The following is a 19,581-nucleotide window of genomic DNA, read 5'->3' as shown; positions in this document are numbered from 1 at the left end:
AACTTAAGCCTGCAGATAGTACTATGGTACAATATTGAAATACAAATAGAGATCCACTGTCTGAACTGATTCACAAACAGTACCTTTCTCTCTTTTTTGACTTTGTGCTTAACAATACACTATCAGGATATATTCTTAGACACCATTACAGAATGTGTTTCCCACTGACAGGAGTTAAAGTGAAGGGCATACCCTTCATGTAGCATTATATCCCGTACTTGCATTATACAGTGGTAAATTAATTAAATTTATATCTTCTGAAGATTGATGTAAAACAATTGATCTCATGACAGAAAGAATGAAAGAATTACATTTCAAAATCAACTGGTACTTGTTATCCTTAACATCGGTTTGTTGCAGGATTCTCGAAAATATTCTCAGTTCGAATATAATGAATTTCCTTGAGACAGAGAAGTTGGTGTCCATGCATCAGCACGGCTTTAGAAAGCATCGCTTCTGCGAAACACAACTCGCCCTTTTTTTCACGATATCTTGCGAACCATGGATGAAGGGTATCAGACAGATGCCATATTCCTTGACTTCCAGAAAGCATTTGACTTGGTGCCCCACAGCAAACTCCTAACTAAGGTATGAGCATATGGGATTGGTTCCCAAATATGTGAGTGGCTCGAAGACTTCTAAAGTAATAGAACCCAGTACGTTGTCCTTAATGGTGAGTGTTCATCAGAGGTGAGGGTATCATCTGGAGTGCCCCATGGAAGTGTGGTAGGTCCCCTGTTGTTTTCTATCTACATAAATGATCTTTTGGATAGGGTGGATAGCAATGTGTGGCTGTTTGCTGATGACGATGTGGTGTACAGGAAGGTGTCGTCGTTGAGTGACTGTAGGAGGATACAAGATGACTTGGACAGGATTTGTGATTGGTGTAAAGAATGGCAGCTAACTCTAAATATAGATAAATGTAAATTAATGCAGATGAATAGGAAAAAGAATCCCATAATGTTTGAATACTCAATCGGTAGTGTAGCGCTTGACACAATCACGTCTATTAAATATTTGGGCGTAACACTGCAGAGCGATATGAAGTGGGACAAGCATGTAATGGCAGTTGTGGGGAAGGCGGAGAGTCTTCTTCGGTTCATTGGTAGAATTTTGGGAAGATGTGGTTCATCTGTAAAGGAGACCACTTATAAAACACTAATACATCCCATTCTTGAGTACTGCTCGAGGTTTTGGGATCCCTATCAGGTCGGATTGAGGGAGGACACACAAGCAATTCAGAGGTGGGCTGCTAGATTTGTTAGTGGTAGGTTTGATCATCACACGAGTGTTATGGAAATGCTTCAGGAACTCTGGTGGGAGTCTCTGGAGGAAAGGAGGCGTTCTTTTCGTGAATCGCTACTGAGGAAATTTAGAGAACCAGCATTTGAGGCTGACTGCAGTACAATTTTACTGCCGCCAATTTACATTTCGCGGAAAGACCACAAAGATAAGAGAGATTAGGGCTCGTACAGAGGCATATAGGCAGTTATTTTTCCCTCGTTCTGTTTGGGAGTGGAACAGGGAAAGAAGATGCTGGTTGTGGTACGAAGTACCCTCCGCCACGCACCGTATGGTGGATTGCGGAGTATGTATGTAGATGTAGAAATCCTCTCATCACTAATGAACATTATAGTCATGGTGTGCTGTGCAACAGTCAGCCCCCACAGGTGAGGTCACTAATGCATATCTGTGCAGTAGTGTGCTATTCTGAGGTATGTCTGTACAAATCCTGGCAGTGGAAAATTTTCACTGTCAGCATTTGTCCGGCAAGGGAAGGTGGTGTGGTAGCATGAAGATCGTGATCATCAATCTATGACAATGTCATGGGTTAAATTCAAAACCTGTTTGCAGTGTCTCATGAAGTGAGAGGGTGTAACACTGCTGATTGTGATCAGTATGTGGTATGGCAACATTAGACTCCATGGCCCCCTTGGTGCTCTTCAAAAGCCCTTTGTGCTCCTCAAAAGATTATGCTACGCACCAGCACCAAGTTTGACCTTCTCCCTTCATTTTATCCATAACAATACAAACCCAACATTACACTGTTCATAACCTCATCACAGTCATCCACACAACACAAAAATGTAACTGACATATCATAACAGCTCAGAGATAGGTAACAACTAGCACCTCCACTAAGACCTCGTCAAGAGTGGCAATTCCTGCACTGCTCTCCTTTGCTCATTTCATCAGTATAGGACTACTTTGACTTGCCCATCAATCCATTATCATAAAAAAATAAGGTTCTTTAAGTAAGAAAAACAAAATGCAGCCATCCTGTAACAGGAACTGTTGAAGAAGGAAGGATAATTTAAGGTTAGCATCCCATTGGCGACAAGGTTACTGGACGAGCAGAAGCTCGGAGTGGAGAAGGAAGCTGGCCCAGCCCTTTACAGTGGAACCATTCCGCCAAGTGCTGTAAAGATTAAGGAAAGCTAATCTGGATGGCTGGACAGATACAGGTCCAGTGTTTTACCACCATGCCCACTAGGTCAGTAATTCGAAGAAAATACCGATGGTTATTTGATGATAAATTCAAATGAACTGTTACCAGGCCCTTGGCTTCAGATTTTTACTTATGCTTTTAGAACTTACTGCTACAGAAGCTTCTGAGCCCATATTTTTCTTACTTGATTGGTCACACACAAATTATCAAGGCTTTCTTAACTATATAACTACGAGTGAACATCAGTATAAATGATCTTGGTAAATTACTTACATATTTCCCAAGGCAACTTCACACAACAGCAACAAGCCAACAGGGTTTGTTTTTGATGTGCAGCAATAGTTTGCTGACTTAGATACCATGTCAGCAAAGTATACACCTTTCCCAAACATGTACCCAGTCACTGGAGCTTCAGGTGGGGCAATCCGCAAGCCCTGCCGATTAAAATAAAAAATAAAATTAAAACTGTTAGTGCAAAGAACATTTTTCCTTGTAAGGAACAGGCAAGAGGAAAGAGGAAATATAACTAACCTGTGATAAAATTCCAGCAAAGTTTGTGAGCCTCGAACCATGCCACAACAACTTTCGGTTCGGCAATTTCTTGAATGGAGCATACCTCTTCACTTCCTCATGCCGTTTCACTTTGAATACCTTTAGCATTAAATACAAATGGCAAATATCAGTCATGAACAGGAGAAAGGGAAGAAAAAAATCATTCCTAACCAGTAACTTTCTACATATGCTCACGCCAAAACATAAAATGCTACCACTCATAGAAATGTACTGCTCCTAAATATTATAGAACTCCAAATCAGTGTCCAGAAATTGTTCCCATTACAGTAACTGGACTCAATTATTCACATGGATGGAAATGGAACAATAAGTCTCCAATTTCCTCTGGAGCTATGTCTGCCACATTTAATTTCTCACATTTTCATTTTCAAATCTCTTCAACTCTTAGTAGTAGTTTATTTCCCCTTTTCTAAAGCTCATCTCTCTTCCTTGACTTTTGTAGACTTTACTGCTTAATTTTTTAACAGCCTTATTTTCAATAACACTTTACTTTTTTGTTGGAAAGGGAAACCACTTGTTCTGAAAGTTAACATTTGGATCACTTTTTGTCTCTGCTTTGGGCTGTTGTAACTAAAAGAAAGCGTTGAAAACTATTCCTATGAAAAGTTCCACACTCAAACATAGCTAATTTTTCCTGTAACACTTTAAGAGGTCGAAAAGCAAGTTCAGGCACAATTCTTACATAATTAAATAAAATGCAGAAATTCTGTTTGGTGGAAGTTTTAAAAATTTAAAATAAACCTATCTTTAAATATCTTGTTTTAGTTGATCTAAGTAGTAATATCTGTGTTACATTGACACTTATGTGTACAATTCTCGACTTGTTAAATATCACTTTGCTAAAATAATTGCTTCAATGATCTATGGAACATACAGCTAATTAACCAACCTCCAAAATTTCAAGTTCATACTGCCTGTGAGTTTCAGCATGAGTATTTTCCACATATTTCTGCAATAGGCAGAACTCTTCACAGTTTTTATCAAGCATTTCTATATCAGCATGTAGCTGTTTGTAATAATTATCTACAGGATGAACATTTTCTTCAGCTGTTTTGTTCGCATTGCTTAGCATACTGTAGGCAATTTCAATTTCCATCAGACTGTCAAGAAGCTCAATTTTTTGCTGGAAAAGGGAAAAAATATAATAAGCACCAAGTGTTAAGCTGTTTAAAGGTAAATGATCGTTAAGTGTATGACCACATATTCGTTTTATTCAAATCACTACTACTTCCCACAATACATTAATTAACAACTTGATATATTGGTTTTATTCTAGGCCTCACTGGTAAATGATACAGAAAATGCAACAAACACTGGCACAACAAATCAAAACTTAATACTGAAAAGAACCTACTTAACTTTAAAAACCGTTTAACATAATGGAAGGCAAGGACTTTAGTAATAATTGTAAATACAACAGCACTGAATAGAACATACTTTTATTACACATCATTTACACACGAGTTCCAAGTTCTAAGAAAAACCAGTTGCATGCCTGTGCAGTCAATGCTAAATTATATATTTTACTAATAAATACGTTATTTTTGAATCCAATAAACAGAAACAGCATTTGCTGGCAAAACACAACATTACTAAAGATATAGCTATAAAGACAGAATATACGTACCTTAATAACTTCTTCCGTTCTGATTATTGGAGGATTGTCAATACCAAAGTCATGTGGGATCAGGGTGTAGAAGCGATTCGACGCATCAATGAAGCGTGAATCTGAACCGCCCTTCTTCACTAATTCTTGAAGGTCATTCAGCACACTGTAGGCTGCTTGTATCTGCTTCTTGCTTAGCTTTCCCAGCGGCATTTTCTCCAAATCCAACTGAATGACACACATAGTTCAAATGAATGTACTGCTATGTAAGGACTAAAGCCTTAGTCAATCACACAAGCTAACACAAATGGACTGAGACACTCTGAAGTTGACCAACCAAAGAACATGCATTAAAACTAGTGTTGTACCATGAATGCAAAATTACATTCGTACACATTTAGTCAATACTCAAACCATTTCAGAATGAATGGTAGTCTATGCACTACATTTTGTAAGTAGGCTGTTTAGGTTTTTATGTTGGTAACGTCACGTAGCGCTCTGTATGAAAATCACTGGCTGTGCTGTGTGCAGTCTGTGGCTGGGTGGCATTGTTGGAAGAGTCGCTATTGTAGTGTTGGGCAGCTGGATGTGAACAGCGCGTAGTGTTGTGCAGTTGGAGGTGAGCCGCCAGCAGTGGTGGATGTGGGGAGAGAGATGGCAGAATTTTAAGAGCAGACGATCTGGACGTGTGTCCGCCAGAAACAGTAAATTTGTAATACTGGATGTCATGAACTGATTATATATATTATATTATAACTTTTGAACATTATTAAGGTAAATACATTGTTTGTTCTCTATCAAAATCTTTCAATTGCTAACTATGCCTATCAGTAGTTAGTGCCTTCAGTAGTTACAATCTTTTATTCAGCTCGTAGTATTAGTGCACGCTGTATTGCAGTAGTTCGAGTAACGAAGATTTTTGTGAGGTAAGTGATTCATGAAAGGTATAGGTTATTGTCAGTCAGGGCCATTCTTTTGCAGGGATTTTTGAAAGTCAGATTGCACTGCACTAAAAATATTGTGTGTCAGTTTAAGCACAGTCATTTATAATTTTTCTAAGGGGGCGTTTCAATTTGTAAGTAAGAATGTGTGTACACACAAACACATAAGAGAAAGAATTCCCTCCTATTACTGCCCAGAAACCTGCATATTTACTATTAAATTCATCAGAATTATTAATTAAATGACACATATCTCACAACAGCATTGTAGGCATTAAGGTTCAACAATTACAAATTCCCTTTGGCGTCCAGATAACACCATGCTGACCTTCATACAAAAGTATAAGCCACAAAGAATAAAATGGAATGTTTATGGAGGAAGCAGAATTGATTTCTAATCAGGCTTCATGGTTACATTTTACAATGTATAATGGTTTCTCCAATGAAGTTTTACGCTGCATGTTTTGATCCTGTAGTCTGGTAGTGGTTTCTGCAACCCCACTGAATTGGTAGGACAAACATAGGCTACTGAGGAACAGGGTAGCATTATCACCTTCAAATATGAGACATACTGTTATTAACAGGTCAGCCACAGACAGCAGAGACATATCTAAGAATGAAATTGCCATTGCCAAGGGTGAGAACTGTCATGTATCTTACTATAAGATGAATATAATAGAGGGAAACATTCCATATGGGAAAAATATATCTAAAAACTAAGATGATGTAACTTACCAAACGAAAGTGTTGGTATGTTGACACACACACACACACACACACACACACACACACACACACACACACACACAAGCAGCAACTTGCTGTTTTGTGTGACATAAAATTAAATATAAGATACATAAAACCAATAGACAAGAGCCAAGCAGTAAAGTACACATTTCTTCAATTAGCTCCTAGCATTTTTTTCTATCTAATCTTGCTACAGCTTTACATGGTGTGCTTTCCCTTCTGCGAAAGGATCTATAGCCTGATCAAAGTTCATCAAACGTTTTGCTACATGAAAAATCGAAATGTCGTTACCTAAAACTAAAAAAACTGTTAATACGAATAATACCCAAGACTGGCGTGGTTTCTCGATCTGATTACGTCTATTTTGTCACCATCTGCTAGATAAAACAAAATAGGCCTTTCTAATATTGCACCAATTTTGTAACACACATCTAATAAACGAGACTGTTTTGGCACAAATGGTCATTTTTATAACACGACAAAATATAATTCACAAAGTACCAATATCAAATGCCTATGAGGCCTACTACAAGCAAAAAGCTTTATGTTAGGAAATAGTTTCACATTTCATTCATACACACCAGCATGAGATCGAAAAGTAGTATTACGAAATTTTTGGAATTATCTTATTCCTCCAAAATTTGTGTGATGTCCCCGTTTCTTCTCCTACCTCATTCTAACAAACAATCGAGTCATCACCAATTCTGTAGCTATTCCTGCCATTGTCAAAAATTGTTCGCCGATTAGCTTCACTAACCCTGGCAGAATCACAGGTTTAGCTATCCCACGATTATTCTCCAGTTAGGCGTTGTTACATGTTCGTACAATACGTTTTCCGCATTACTTCCAGAATATAACTTAAGTGGCTGACAACTGGTCCTTACTAGTGTAGCGATCTGACCAAAAATTTTCCGTCAAAATTTCATTTTCTTGGATACACCGAGAAGATAATACGTAATCTTTCACACCTGTTATTTCTGTTAGTCATTTATTTCCATTCTGGTGGTCTGAATCTATGGATTTCGTTAGTAATTATAACAACACTGATCATTCGCAAACCCAGTCAACCACATAATCAGACAGTGATTGGAATTCAACCGTTCGGCTTTACTCCGCTCAGCTCATATAGCCCCGTCCCCTTTTGTCTGCGGAAAGTTTATTTCTAGTAGCAACGAGGATTCTCCTGACAGAGACTTCACGTACACTATGCACGCATTCAAAAATCAACTTATGATGCTTTCAGAAATCAACTTAAAATGTGTTCAAAAACCAACAGGGATCCATTTCAAAATCACATGAATAATTGATATAAATATAATAGAGGGAAACATTCCACGTGGGAAAAATATATCTAAAAACAAAGACGATGAGACTTACCAAACGAAAGCACTGGCAGGTTGATAGACACACAAACAAACACAAATGTACACACAAAATTCAAGCTTTCGCAACAAACGGTTGCCTCATCAGGAAAGAGGGAAGGAGAGGGAAAGACGAAAGGATGTGGGTTTGAAGGGAGAGGGTAAGGAGTCATTCCAGTCCCAGGGGCGGAAAGACTTACATTAGGGGGAAAAAGGGACGGGTATACACTCGCGCACACACACACATATCCATCCACACATATACAGACACAAGCAGACATATTTAAAGACAAAGAGTTTGGGCAGAGATGTCAGTCGAGGCAGAAGTGCAGAGGCAAAGATGTTGTTGAAAGACAGGTGAGGTGTGAGTGGCGGCAACTTCAAATTAGCAGAGGTTGAGGCCTGGCGGATAACGAGAAGAGAGGATATGCTGAAGGGCAAGTTCCCATCTCCGGAGTTCTGACAGGTTGGTGTTAGTGGGAAGTATCCAAATAACCTGGACGGTGTAACACTGTGCCAAGATGTGCTGGCCGTGCACCAAGGCATGTTTAGCCACAGAGTGATCCTCATTACCAACAAACACTGTCTGCCTCTGTCCGTTCATGCGAATGGACAGTTTGTTGCTGGTCATTCCCACACAGAAAGCTTCACAGTGTAGGCAGGTCAGTTGGTAAATCACGTGGGTGCTTTCACACGTGGCTCTGCCTTTGATCGTGTACACCTTCTGGGTTACAGGACTGGAGTAGGTGATGGTGGGAGGGTGCATGGGACAGGTTTTACACCGGGGGCAGTTACAAGGGTAGGAGCCAGAGGGTAGGGTAGGTGGTTTGGGGATTTCATAGGGATGAATTAAGAGGTTACGAAGGTTAGGTGGACGGCGGAAAGACACTCTTGGTGGAGTGGGGAGGATTTCATGAAGGATGGATCTCATTTCAGGGCAGGATTTGAGGAAGTCATATCCCTGCTGGAGAGCCACATTCAGAGTCTGATCCAATCCCGGAAAGTATCCTGTCACAAGTGGGGCACTTTTGGGGTTCTTCTGTGGGAGGTTCTGGGTTTGAAGGGATGAGGAAGTGGCTCTGGTTATTTGCTTCTGTACCAGGTCGGGAGGGTAGTTGCGGGATTCGAAAGCCGTTTTCAGGTTATTGGTGTAATGGTTCAGGGATTCCGGACTGGAGCAGATTCGTTTGCAACGAAGACCTAGGCTGTAGGGAAGGGACCGTTTGATGTGGAATGGGTGGCAGCTGTCATTAATGGAGGTACTGTTGCTTGTTGGTGGGTTTGATGTGGACGGACGTGTGAAGCTGGCCATTGGACAGATGGAGCTCAACGTCAAGGAAAGTGGCATGGGATTTAGAGTAGGACCAGGTGAATCTGATGGAACCAAAGGAGTTGAGGTTGGAGAGGAAATTCTGGAGTTCTTCTTCACTGTGAGTCCAGATCATGAAGATGTCATCAATAAATCTGTACCAAACTTTGGGTTTGCAAGTCTGGGTAACCAAGAAGGCTTCCTCTAAGCGACCCATGAATAGGTTGGCATACGAGGGGGCCATCCTGGTACCCATGGCTGTTCCCTTTAATTGCTGGTAGGTCTGGCCTTCAAAAGTGAAGAAGTTGTGGGTCAGGATGAAGCTGGCTAAGGTAATGAGGAAAGAGGTTTTAGGTAGGGTGGCAGGTGATCGGCATGAAAGGAAGTGCTCCATCGCAGTGAGCACATCTTGGCACAGTGTTACACCGTCCGGGTTATCTGGATACTTCCCACTAACACCAACCTGTTAGAACTCCGGAGATGGGAACTTGCCCTACAGCATATCCTCTCTTCTCGTTATCCGCCAGGCCTCAACCTCCGCTAATTTGAAGTTGCCGCCACTCACACCTCAACTGTCTTTCAACAACATCTTTGCCTCTTTACTTCCGCCTCGACTGACATCTCTGCCCAAACTCTTACAAATGTCTGTGTATGTGCGGATGGGTGTGTGTGTGTGTGTGTGTGTGTGTGTGTGTGTGTGTGTGTGTGTGTGCGCGCGCGCAAAAGTGTATACCTGTCCTTTTTTCCCCTAAGGTAAGTTTTCCGCTCCCGGGATTGGAATGACTCCTTACCCCCTCCCTTCAAACCCACATCCTTTCGTCTTTCCCTCTTTCCTGAAGAAGCAACCGTTTGTTGCGAAAGCTTGAATTTTGAGTGTATGTTTGTGTGTCTATCGACCTGCCAGCGCTTTCCTTTGGTAAGTCTCATCATATTTGTTTTCACATGAATAATTGATAGACCAACGTGCGCTGGATGCTAGGCCCTTTGTGAAAAAGGTCCCCCCCCCCCCCCCCCCCTCAAGAATATGAATTTGGCGCCCCCTTTTCCCGCTGGCATCTAGCTGCTTGCTGCGACTCATTGCACAGCCAACAGCCACATCCCTGTAGCTGGAAGCGGAGGAATCTACTACTCAAACGCGACTCTACTGCGCATGCACCCGCTCATAACTGCTAAAACGAATCTAATGTAAACATTTGTGACTTCACGCTTATCGTAGGTAATTTGTTGTTATGAAGCATTGCATCATCTTCCTAAAGCCTTTGACACATTTTGCTGTTGGCACACGCTTGCATGAGCACTGTGTGCCATCGTCGTATATGGCGCATTTCCTCTGCAATTTAAGTTATTTTCGGTTTTTTCTCTCGTTTATATTTTCTTGTTTAAGTGTTATTCTGTAGTAGTGGGATACAGTAATATCCATTGTTAGAGTATCGGTTCTTACCAGTCAAAATTACAAAAATTTAACGGACAACTAAAACAATGAAAAATTCCCGGATGAAAAAATTCCCATGTTTTTCCCGGATCTCCTGGTTGTCCCGGGTCATATACACCCTGTAGGCCCAATCTGATATTAAGCTTTTCAGTGCAGTTTCTGGAATCCAAATTTTCTTGGAGTATCAGTACTATAAGACGTTTGTCTTTATTATGGCGTAATGCCATAGGTGGTAGACCATGAAAGTGTGCACTTTAAATTCTATGAACGGTTGAAACTAGTCAATAGTGTGGAATGAAACATTTTGTTTCTAATAAATTGACTGCCTCTGCAGAAAAGATTAATAAAAACCACCTTTATTTACCAAACCAACAAAAATAACTTCATTGCTCTGCAAGGCAATTAATGCTTGACTGCAAAAAAAGTGGAAATAAAATAAAATCAGAGACAAACTAATAACATATTTTAGCCTTCCATAATTATGTGAATGTATTTTAATTCACTTGACAGCTACCAGCCACAGAAATCCATTCTCTTTTCATTTGACTTGAGAACTGTAAACGAGGAGGAAGCAGCAAAATTACTAAATGTAAAAACGGCTCACATAGGGACTAATCCCTCCTCACTACAATCCAGACTGTTCTGCACATGTGCAAATATAAATATGGCAGCTTGGGCATGACAGAAAAATTTTTGCAGGTAGAATCTAGCTGCTTGTTACTACTGCTGATACAGCTAACAGCCACACTTCAAGAAGCGGGAGAAGGTACTGCCCATATGCAACTCAACTTCGCATGGCAGCTGCTCAAACAAACTTAAAATTTGTGATGTCATTCTCATCGGCAGCTGTTTATTGTTATGAAGTATTCCATAGCCTTCATCCTAAATCCTTTGACACATTTTGCTGTTTATCAGTTCTTACGAGTCAAAATTACAAAAATTTAATTGATGACTAAAACAATGAAAAATCCTCAGACTTCTAAAAAAATCCTGGAATTCTAAAAAATTCACAGGTTTTTCCCAGTTTTCTCCCAAACGAAAAAATTCCCAGGTTTCTGGTAGTCCTGGAGCAATACACCCTGTAAATTCTGGTCAATAATATTCATTAAATATAATTAACACACTACATTAATACAGCTAGTGCAAATACCTCAAACTCAATCATAAGCTTTTTCATGTTGTTCACATCAAAAATCATGCTAATCAGGTCATGGACAGGCTGGGGCAGTTTAGATTCAACTCCATTGGCAGCAACTTTCTGGACACCTTCATCCTGTAAATAATAATAATAATAATAATAATAACGAAAACAACAATATTTAGTAATTGTGATGTATCAAGAGAGGACTTTCGTATAGGATTTGGATCACTACTTGACACAAATCAAAGTTAGGTTTTACGCGAACAGATCCAGACCTAACATGAACCAATTTCCAGGAGTTGATACAGATTGCATGAAGAAAAAAGCCGGGGCCACCACTCATGCCACAGAACAACAAGATCCAAAGGAGTGTCCAGATCTCAGTAACACATTACATACATCAGTCACGACATTAGGACAACCACACAGGAAAGGTAAACACAGGTGGTGGAACAGCTGAAAGATGGGAGTCCTTCCTGAAGATACAAAAAAAAAAAAAAACCTGAAAAACAATTTCCACGAAAACACGCATATGACAAACACAGGCTCATATAAATAGACCAGTATTTCCAGAGAACACCACTCAAAGTTTCTCTAAGAGATTATGTGAGGGCATCTTGGTATACCGTATTTACTCGAATCTAAGCCGCACTCGAATCTAAGCCGCACCTGAAAAATGAGACTCGAAATCAAGGAAAATTTTTTTTCCAGAATCTAAGCTGCACATGAAATTTGAGACTCTAAATTCAAGGGGAGAGAAAAGTTTTAGACCACACCTCCAAATCGAAACAAAGTTGGTCCATTGTAATATGAGACACAATTTAGGTCAAATGAATGACGATACAGCTACAGTAGTTTGGTTCGAGACGTAAGCTTAGCAGTTAAGCTTTGCCAGGTAGCCATTGCTATGCGTCAGGCGCTCCGCCCATATTTATACGGGTACCCTTCCTTTTTCACGTGCTTTGTTTGATTTGAATGGATTGCTTATTTTTCTTTGATTTGATAAGTGCTGTTCTCTTTGTTATAGGTGTTTACGTCACTTTAAGCTGAAAATGCATTACTGTACTGTGTCATGCATTGTTTGTTGCATTCTGATAATGAGTGTTTACGACCTGTCGCTGCTCGCGGCATGGCTTGCTTTTGTGCGGGCTACCGCTGCTTACAATAAAAATAAAGAGAGAGGAATCGTCTCATTAGCGAAACAATGGCAAGACACTGCTATTTGTTGTTACTTACACTGATGCTTTCTTTGATAATGATAAACAAGAACCAAATAATAGACTGCGTATGATAGAAGATGTTCTGAACGAGAGTTTAGTGAAAATTTCTCTCTGTTTGAAAATCTTTGTAGACACCTCTTTAGTACGTTGTATTCTGCACAGAAATTAGAGTCATCTTAGATTTAAAAATCTAGTCAATTGCCGTGCTTCATTTCTGACTGTATCACTGTTAGGCATAAGAATAATACGAATATAAACATGACATGATATGTATATTCTTCCGCGTTTGCTGTTGTCTCACTCTAGTTTCGTAGTTTATTAAGACAGACAGGATTTAAATGAGATAGCAGCAAACATGAAAGAATACATGGAAAATTGTTTATATTCATATTATTCTTATGGTGAAGAGAATACTGCATGCGATTCACAATTCATGAAAGTTCCTATTAGCAACCATCTCTTATCACAGGTAGGAAAAAAATTCAGAACGTAGAGTTGGTCATAGTGACAAACAACCCAAACAGTCTTGCCAATCGGATTTTCGTAGTACATTGAAATGCTGCTACTTTCGAAGATGAACAATACGGAATTTGTATTTACTTCGTTGGATAATGTATGAAAATGCAGTGGTCGAAACTCGGGGCGGAGAAAAAATCTCGTCTTCCACTTTTTTTTTTAAATTTATTTACTGACGCAGAGGTTTTGGCGCCAGTATTTATCTTTGTGCCTGAAAATCATGCCTGCGTAGCACTACATATATTTGACAGCAGAAGTTAGTTGTGGCAGCCCCTACCAACATTTTTCAGAACTTCCGCTTACTTTGCACTCAATTCTAAGCCGCAGGCCGTTTTTTGGATAACAAAAACCGGAAAAAATGTGCGGCTTGGATTCGAGTAAATACGGTAAACCAGCAACACTGTTTTGCATCACATTAATGGAAAACTAGAGACAAACAAAGGAAACCGCATGAAACTTGTGGATTACTTTCAAAATTTATTGAACTATGATCCTCTAATGGAAAGATTGCATTTAGAAAAACCTGAACCAAATTCATACTCCCATCCCCCAACAATTCACGAAATACGAGAGAATTTAATCGCTCAAAAATAATGAAGTGCCAAGAGAGGACAACAACCACAGCAATAGGTGGAGATGATCTCATAAGAAGAGTTTGTGCACTTTTAGCAAAAATATGGAAAATAAATGACTCCAAAGGACTGAAAAAAGCTATTATACATCCACAGCATAAAAAAAGCAATAGACCAGACCCCAACAACTACAGAAGCCTATCTCTTCTGCCAGTTATATATGAGGTTCTATCTAAAGCTCTCTCAAACAGAGTTGAAAAGCAAACAGATCATTTGATTGGTTAGTATCAATGAGGCTGTAAGAAAGCCATACCATATGGTGAGCAGATTACGTGTTTGAAGACAGTATTAAAGACATGTTGATGACCAACACATATATCACCTTTATGGATTTCAAGGTGGGGTACAACGATTGACAAACAGTTTTGAACATCTTAGAAGAGTTTAGAGTAGGCAGGAAGACTTGAGAACTGATCTGCCAGACCCTCACAGACACTACATCTCAAATGAAGTTTCTGATTGATACATCTGAAGTATTGCCATCAGTTCAGCAAGGAGATAGCTTCTCCCCACTTCTATTTCACACTCTGTTAGACAATTTTATCTGAGAATGGAGGAAACAAATTGAAGGTATAAACAATGGGATCTCAGGGCAAATAGTCAAAGTGAATTGCCTAGATTTTGCTGACAATCTAGCTACCTTCACTAAGACTAATGAAGAAACCAAGTTCACCATAGAGAAGTTATGAGAGACATGCATCCAAATATCATATGAGAAGACTCTTAATGGAAAATTTTATATAAAGTATTTATATCAGAAAGATCCCCACTACCAATGAAATATGGGACAATTTTACAAGTGTCTTCTTTTAAATATCTCTGAGAAATTACAGTACCTCTGGACTAGAAAGTAAAACAAATTTAAAAAGAGCCACCAAACCCCAGAAAGTGTACAAAATAACCTAGAATCAGTACAATAAACGAGTGATATCCATAATGCAAAACTTTGGCATTACACAACAGTTTTATTTCCTGCAGTACTATATGCACCAGTAACTACATTTTTAGGAGGCATTCACAAATTGGCAAAACTGCAAAATGAGAAATGACTGCAATGGAAGATAACATATAATGCAAAATCATTGGCATTCTAGTTGCAAATTACACATTTGTAGAGAAAACTTAATCATTGGAAACAATGAACAGAGGAACACAAGAGGCAATGCAGCAAATTCATGAGAGATTTTGGGAAGAGAAGAAGAAAACTAAGCTGTCAGACTAAGTCCTACATGTTCTTTAACATGGCACAACGAAAAGTGAATAATAATAATAATAATAATAATAATAATAATAATAATAATAATGGCAGAGTACAATAGGATATTGACAACTGGCAATGTGTGAAGTGTACTAATAGCAACCATATACATACTTTTCCTGGAAAATCAAAAGCCAAGTGCAGTTCCCCCCCCCCCGCCTCTCTTCTCAATCATCCTCAGCCTTCACACTGAATTGACATTGCACTCCATCCCTTCCTACACTGTTCTTATCATTTCATATCTGCATACCCAATGTCTTTATTAATATATTATATGCATATTCTAATCTTTGCTTGCTCTTACAATTTCTCTCCTCATTATCCATCTCTTCGTTTTGCTTTATTTATCTGCGTGCATAATTTTATCTTTATCTTTTCGTGCATAATTTTTATCTTAAAGCAAAAAATTAATCTTGCTTCTCATTTTTCCATTGTGTTTCACTTGTATAATGTGCCAAAAATGAATAATTACATAATAGACATTTGCACCTGAAAATTTTTATTTCTTATTTCACTTAAGAAATATTGCAATTTTGTAATCACATGGTTTTCAGAACTCTAAAAAAAGTCATGAAAGACTTAATTTCAAAGATACTTGTGCGGGAGATGTACTGATTAACCCACATTTAGCAATAAATCCTTGCTTTCTGTATTCTGTAACTCACCTGCCCATAATCCACATCGATTGGGTGCATTCGTCCTGGCAATTTCATAAAATTACTCCTGTTTTCCCACAGGTTACCAGTTTTCTCTTCATAAAGTGACTTGAAGTGTCCAAGGGCATCATGCAATGTGCCCATGTCTTCAAGCTTGTTACCACCAATTGTTGTACCTATTCGACCCCAGGCTCGAAATACCCAAAATCTGCAGACATAATAAGCAATTATTCTTATGATGTAGACAAGACTTAGCACGAAGCAGGAAAAGTAACTGCCCTGCATTGTATACAATACTGCAAAACAGTTTTTTGCTACTTCATTCACCTTTTTAGTCACAAAAGAGTGTTTCACTGTCACATTCATCTCATTAGAGTAATGTTTCAAAACAATCACAACTTAGGGCTACTGGAACAAAACTGCACCACAAACTGTTCTGTATGGGCCGACTAACTGAGTCTGCTAATATTTTAAACTATTTGTTTTTATGGAAACTGCGACAAATACACAACCAGGGTATATATGTGACCAAAAAAATTTCCCATGTTTTTCCCAGTTAAAAGTACATTTTTTTTCCTGGATGAAAATACAGTTTTTTTGTGCTAATTGAAAATACACTATCCTTTGAATCTGTAAAACTTACAAATTCTTTGAATGGCAAATGTATTATATACCGGTTCAGAGCTTCCTGGCACTTTAGGAAATGAAGCCCAGCAAAAAGCCATGTGTTCTGAAAAGATCTTAGACGTGCAGCAACATTTACACTGCACATTTTCGTATTGTGGAAGTATAAATCAAAATTCCACAAATTACAACAAGGCAGCTTTCAAAGCACTGAAATTGAGATTACGAAGCACTTTTGTCAACCAATCACAGTTCATCATGACTGAAGTAGTGTGAACACACAAATAAGAAAACTTACTTATTTATATTAATATACATTCAGTATAGATATGTAAAAAGCGAAACTTTCACCTATTATACTGGCCAACAATTTTTTTTTTAATTTTTTTATTGAGGGTGTGGTTAGGCAGGATCCTAAGAGCACAGCTTAAATTGTAGCAGTTGAATATTTATGACAAGCACAATTATAAATTTCATTGTTTTGTACTGAACGTTTCATGGGTTATCTGGCTGAAAAATGTTCTAACAAGCAGTTCCGACTTTTACATAGGAAAGCCAATTATGTGTGAAATTGCTCAAAAAAGCATCTTGCACTTTTTTTTGAAGGCTAATTATACTTTTTCCATCTTTATTGCATAATTCATAATCTAAGAAAGAAATACAATGAATATGAAAAATTAACATTGGAATTTGGTCTTTTTTTAGTGTGTTACCCTTTAATATATATCAAACACAAATTTTATTAAATAATAGCATAAATGGCTAGTGTTCTATGCCCGAAATTTTTCTAAGCGACTGCCCCTCAAAGCATTAAGTTTTGAATGAGAGTCAAACGCTCCACGATTTAAGAAATTAGTCGCATGTTCTCACAAGTAACATAATTCATTTTGTGTAAAAGGAAATTTACTTTGAAAGTACTGCTTTTCAAACTACCAATCACAATATTTTCCCGCAACCTCTTATAAATGTAATTGCGACATCACGCCCCTGGAAAGCAGTTGGTTGTTACTAAGTATTGCACCATCTACGTCCTAAGGCTTTTGACACATTTCGCTATTGGCAGCTGTTTGTGTGCGCAGTTTGTTTTATTGTAAAAGGCACATTTTCTTTGGAACTAAAATTTTATTTCGACATTATAGTCCCGTTTATGTTTTCTTACTGAAGTATTATTCTGCAGTAGTGAGCTAAAGTGAAATTCTTTGTTAGTCTTACCATTGAAAATTACAAAAATTTAACTGAAAATTAAAACAATGAATTCTTGGTTTTTGCTGGATAAAAAATTCCTCGGTTTTTCCCAGTTGTCCAAGGGCATATACAGACTGACAACTTATTTCCTACATAAAAGAGTACTCACTGTCAAAGAAGCTGCTGTTTCCAAACAACAATACTGCTCAACTCATGTTTATTTACTAGTGTGAATTACACATTTAGCGTAACAACCTACAAAACATTTAATTTTTTACCATACCACATAACTGTATTTCTTGCCACACCATTATGAAGGATGAGAAAATGACTGATTGTATGCCTAGATCTTAAGTTTATTTTCATGCTCTCTACAGGAGTCCTAAAATCAAATATATTAGATTTTTTATAATTTTTTGTTACATAACCTCAACAATTTGGCAAAATCAAAAGAATTTGACAAAAAAATAACACCAAAAATAGCAGCGCATTGGCAAAACTCAGAGCTCGGCTAAAGAGTAGCACTCGGCTAAAGAGTAGCACTCGGCTAAAGAGTAGCACTCGGCTAAAGAGTAGCACTCGGCTAAAGAGTAGCACTCGGCTAAAGAGTAGCACTCGGCTAAAGAGTAGCACTCGGCTAAAGAGTAGCACTCGGCTAAAGAGTAGCACTCGGCTAAAGAGTAGCACTCGGCTAAAGAGTAGCACTCGGCTAAAGAGTAGCACTCGGCTAAAGAGTAGCACTCGGCTAAAGAGTAGCACTCGGCTAAAGAGTAGCACTCGGCTAAAGAGTAGCACTCGGCTAAAGAGTAGCACTCGGCTAAAGAGTAGCACTCGGCTAAAGAGTATGTCCAAATTCGGCAAAAAATGGAATCAAATATGATCAAAAACCAACGAAATTGGCATGTAAAACTGAAATTGGCAAAGAACGCCAAAAAATTGATCAATGCCGAAAATCGTAAGAAACAAATTTGACAAAAGTAGACTGTGAATTTTAGGAAAATGGTAACACCAAATTTATATAAAAAAAAATGTGGGGAACAGCAAAATTGGGGAAAATGGGAACACCAAATCTAGCACAGAAAGCACATGACCTGGCAAAAAAATAACACCATATCTTGCCAAAAAATAACACGAGTTTTGCCTAAATTACCGCTGAAATTGGCAATAAAATGATTTTTTCCTGTATCTATAAATATTCAGTCATCAGAAGATCATTAGCTTACAACATTCCTTCCTTTCTTAGGAGCTACAATAAAGAAAATAGTGTCCTGGATAGACATGATGTTCAATTCAGTTTCTGACCAACCAGGAATATTAAAAAGATGCTGCACCCATTAACAGATGGTCTTAGTCATGGTGCTCCTGAAATTCATAAAATGTGTTGTGAATGTATTGGCAGTTACTTTGGCAGCCAATACAAACAATTTCAGAAAGCTGCAGTGACCACTAACGCCACATTGAATAACACGATTTCTATAAAGCTGCTGTTGCCAAACACAGCCCCATGAACAAAAATACGATTATGTTTGACGAAACAGAAATATTACCCTTTGCATCTACCTATCAGGATTCAGTTGCCAAAGGTTGTTGTGATCAGTGTGTGACAATGTACCTGGACAGAGGCTACACCCTTGATGGTACACAGAAACAGGCACTTTTTGCTGAAAGGCAACAGGGAAATAATGAGCAACTCGCATCTAACGAAATCAGCACCACCACCAATGTTGTTCTGTCCAAGATATCAACATAATAGCTGATAGCATGTGGAAGTTCTGCGACAGTGACGTTCCACAACATGATTCGGCCAACTAAGTAACTAAAGGTCACCTGGTGGTGACAATGGAGGAAGTCATCAATAGAGTGATACTGAATACAAATCTGAGGCAGCAAGAACTCTGAAGCATTTATTTCACTAAAGCTAACAAAGTCTT

At 38.6% G+C, this 19,581-nt stretch overlaps 1 protein-coding gene across 1 annotated transcript in view; it reads right to left on the bottom strand.

Moving 5' to 3' along the window:
• The window catches only part of LOC126100419 (poly [ADP-ribose] polymerase), a 105,639-nt gene that overhangs the window by 21,148 nt on the left and 64,910 nt on the right, over positions 1 to 19,581 (bottom strand). Inside the window, exons 12-17 of the mRNA XM_049911021.1 lie at positions 15,851 to 16,049; positions 11,569 to 11,691; positions 4,650 to 4,856; positions 3,912 to 4,145; positions 2,981 to 3,100; positions 2,723 to 2,883 (exon numbers count right to left, since the gene is read on the bottom strand). Of these exons, the coding sequence (XP_049766978.1) occupies positions 2,723 to 2,883; positions 2,981 to 3,100; positions 3,912 to 4,145; positions 4,650 to 4,856; positions 11,569 to 11,691; positions 15,851 to 16,049 (1,044 nt within the window). The remainder of the gene's footprint in view (positions 1 to 2,722; positions 2,884 to 2,980; positions 3,101 to 3,911; positions 4,146 to 4,649; positions 4,857 to 11,568; positions 11,692 to 15,850; positions 16,050 to 19,581) is intronic.

This window comes from Schistocerca cancellata, chromosome 9, assembly GCF_023864275.1.
Source record: "Schistocerca cancellata isolate TAMUIC-IGC-003103 chromosome 9, iqSchCanc2.1, whole genome shotgun sequence".
Lineage (NCBI taxonomy): Eukaryota > Metazoa > Arthropoda > Insecta > Orthoptera > Acrididae > Schistocerca > Schistocerca cancellata.
The sequence above is the reverse complement of the archived record's forward strand: the minus strand, read 5'-3'. Positions and strand labels throughout refer to the sequence as shown.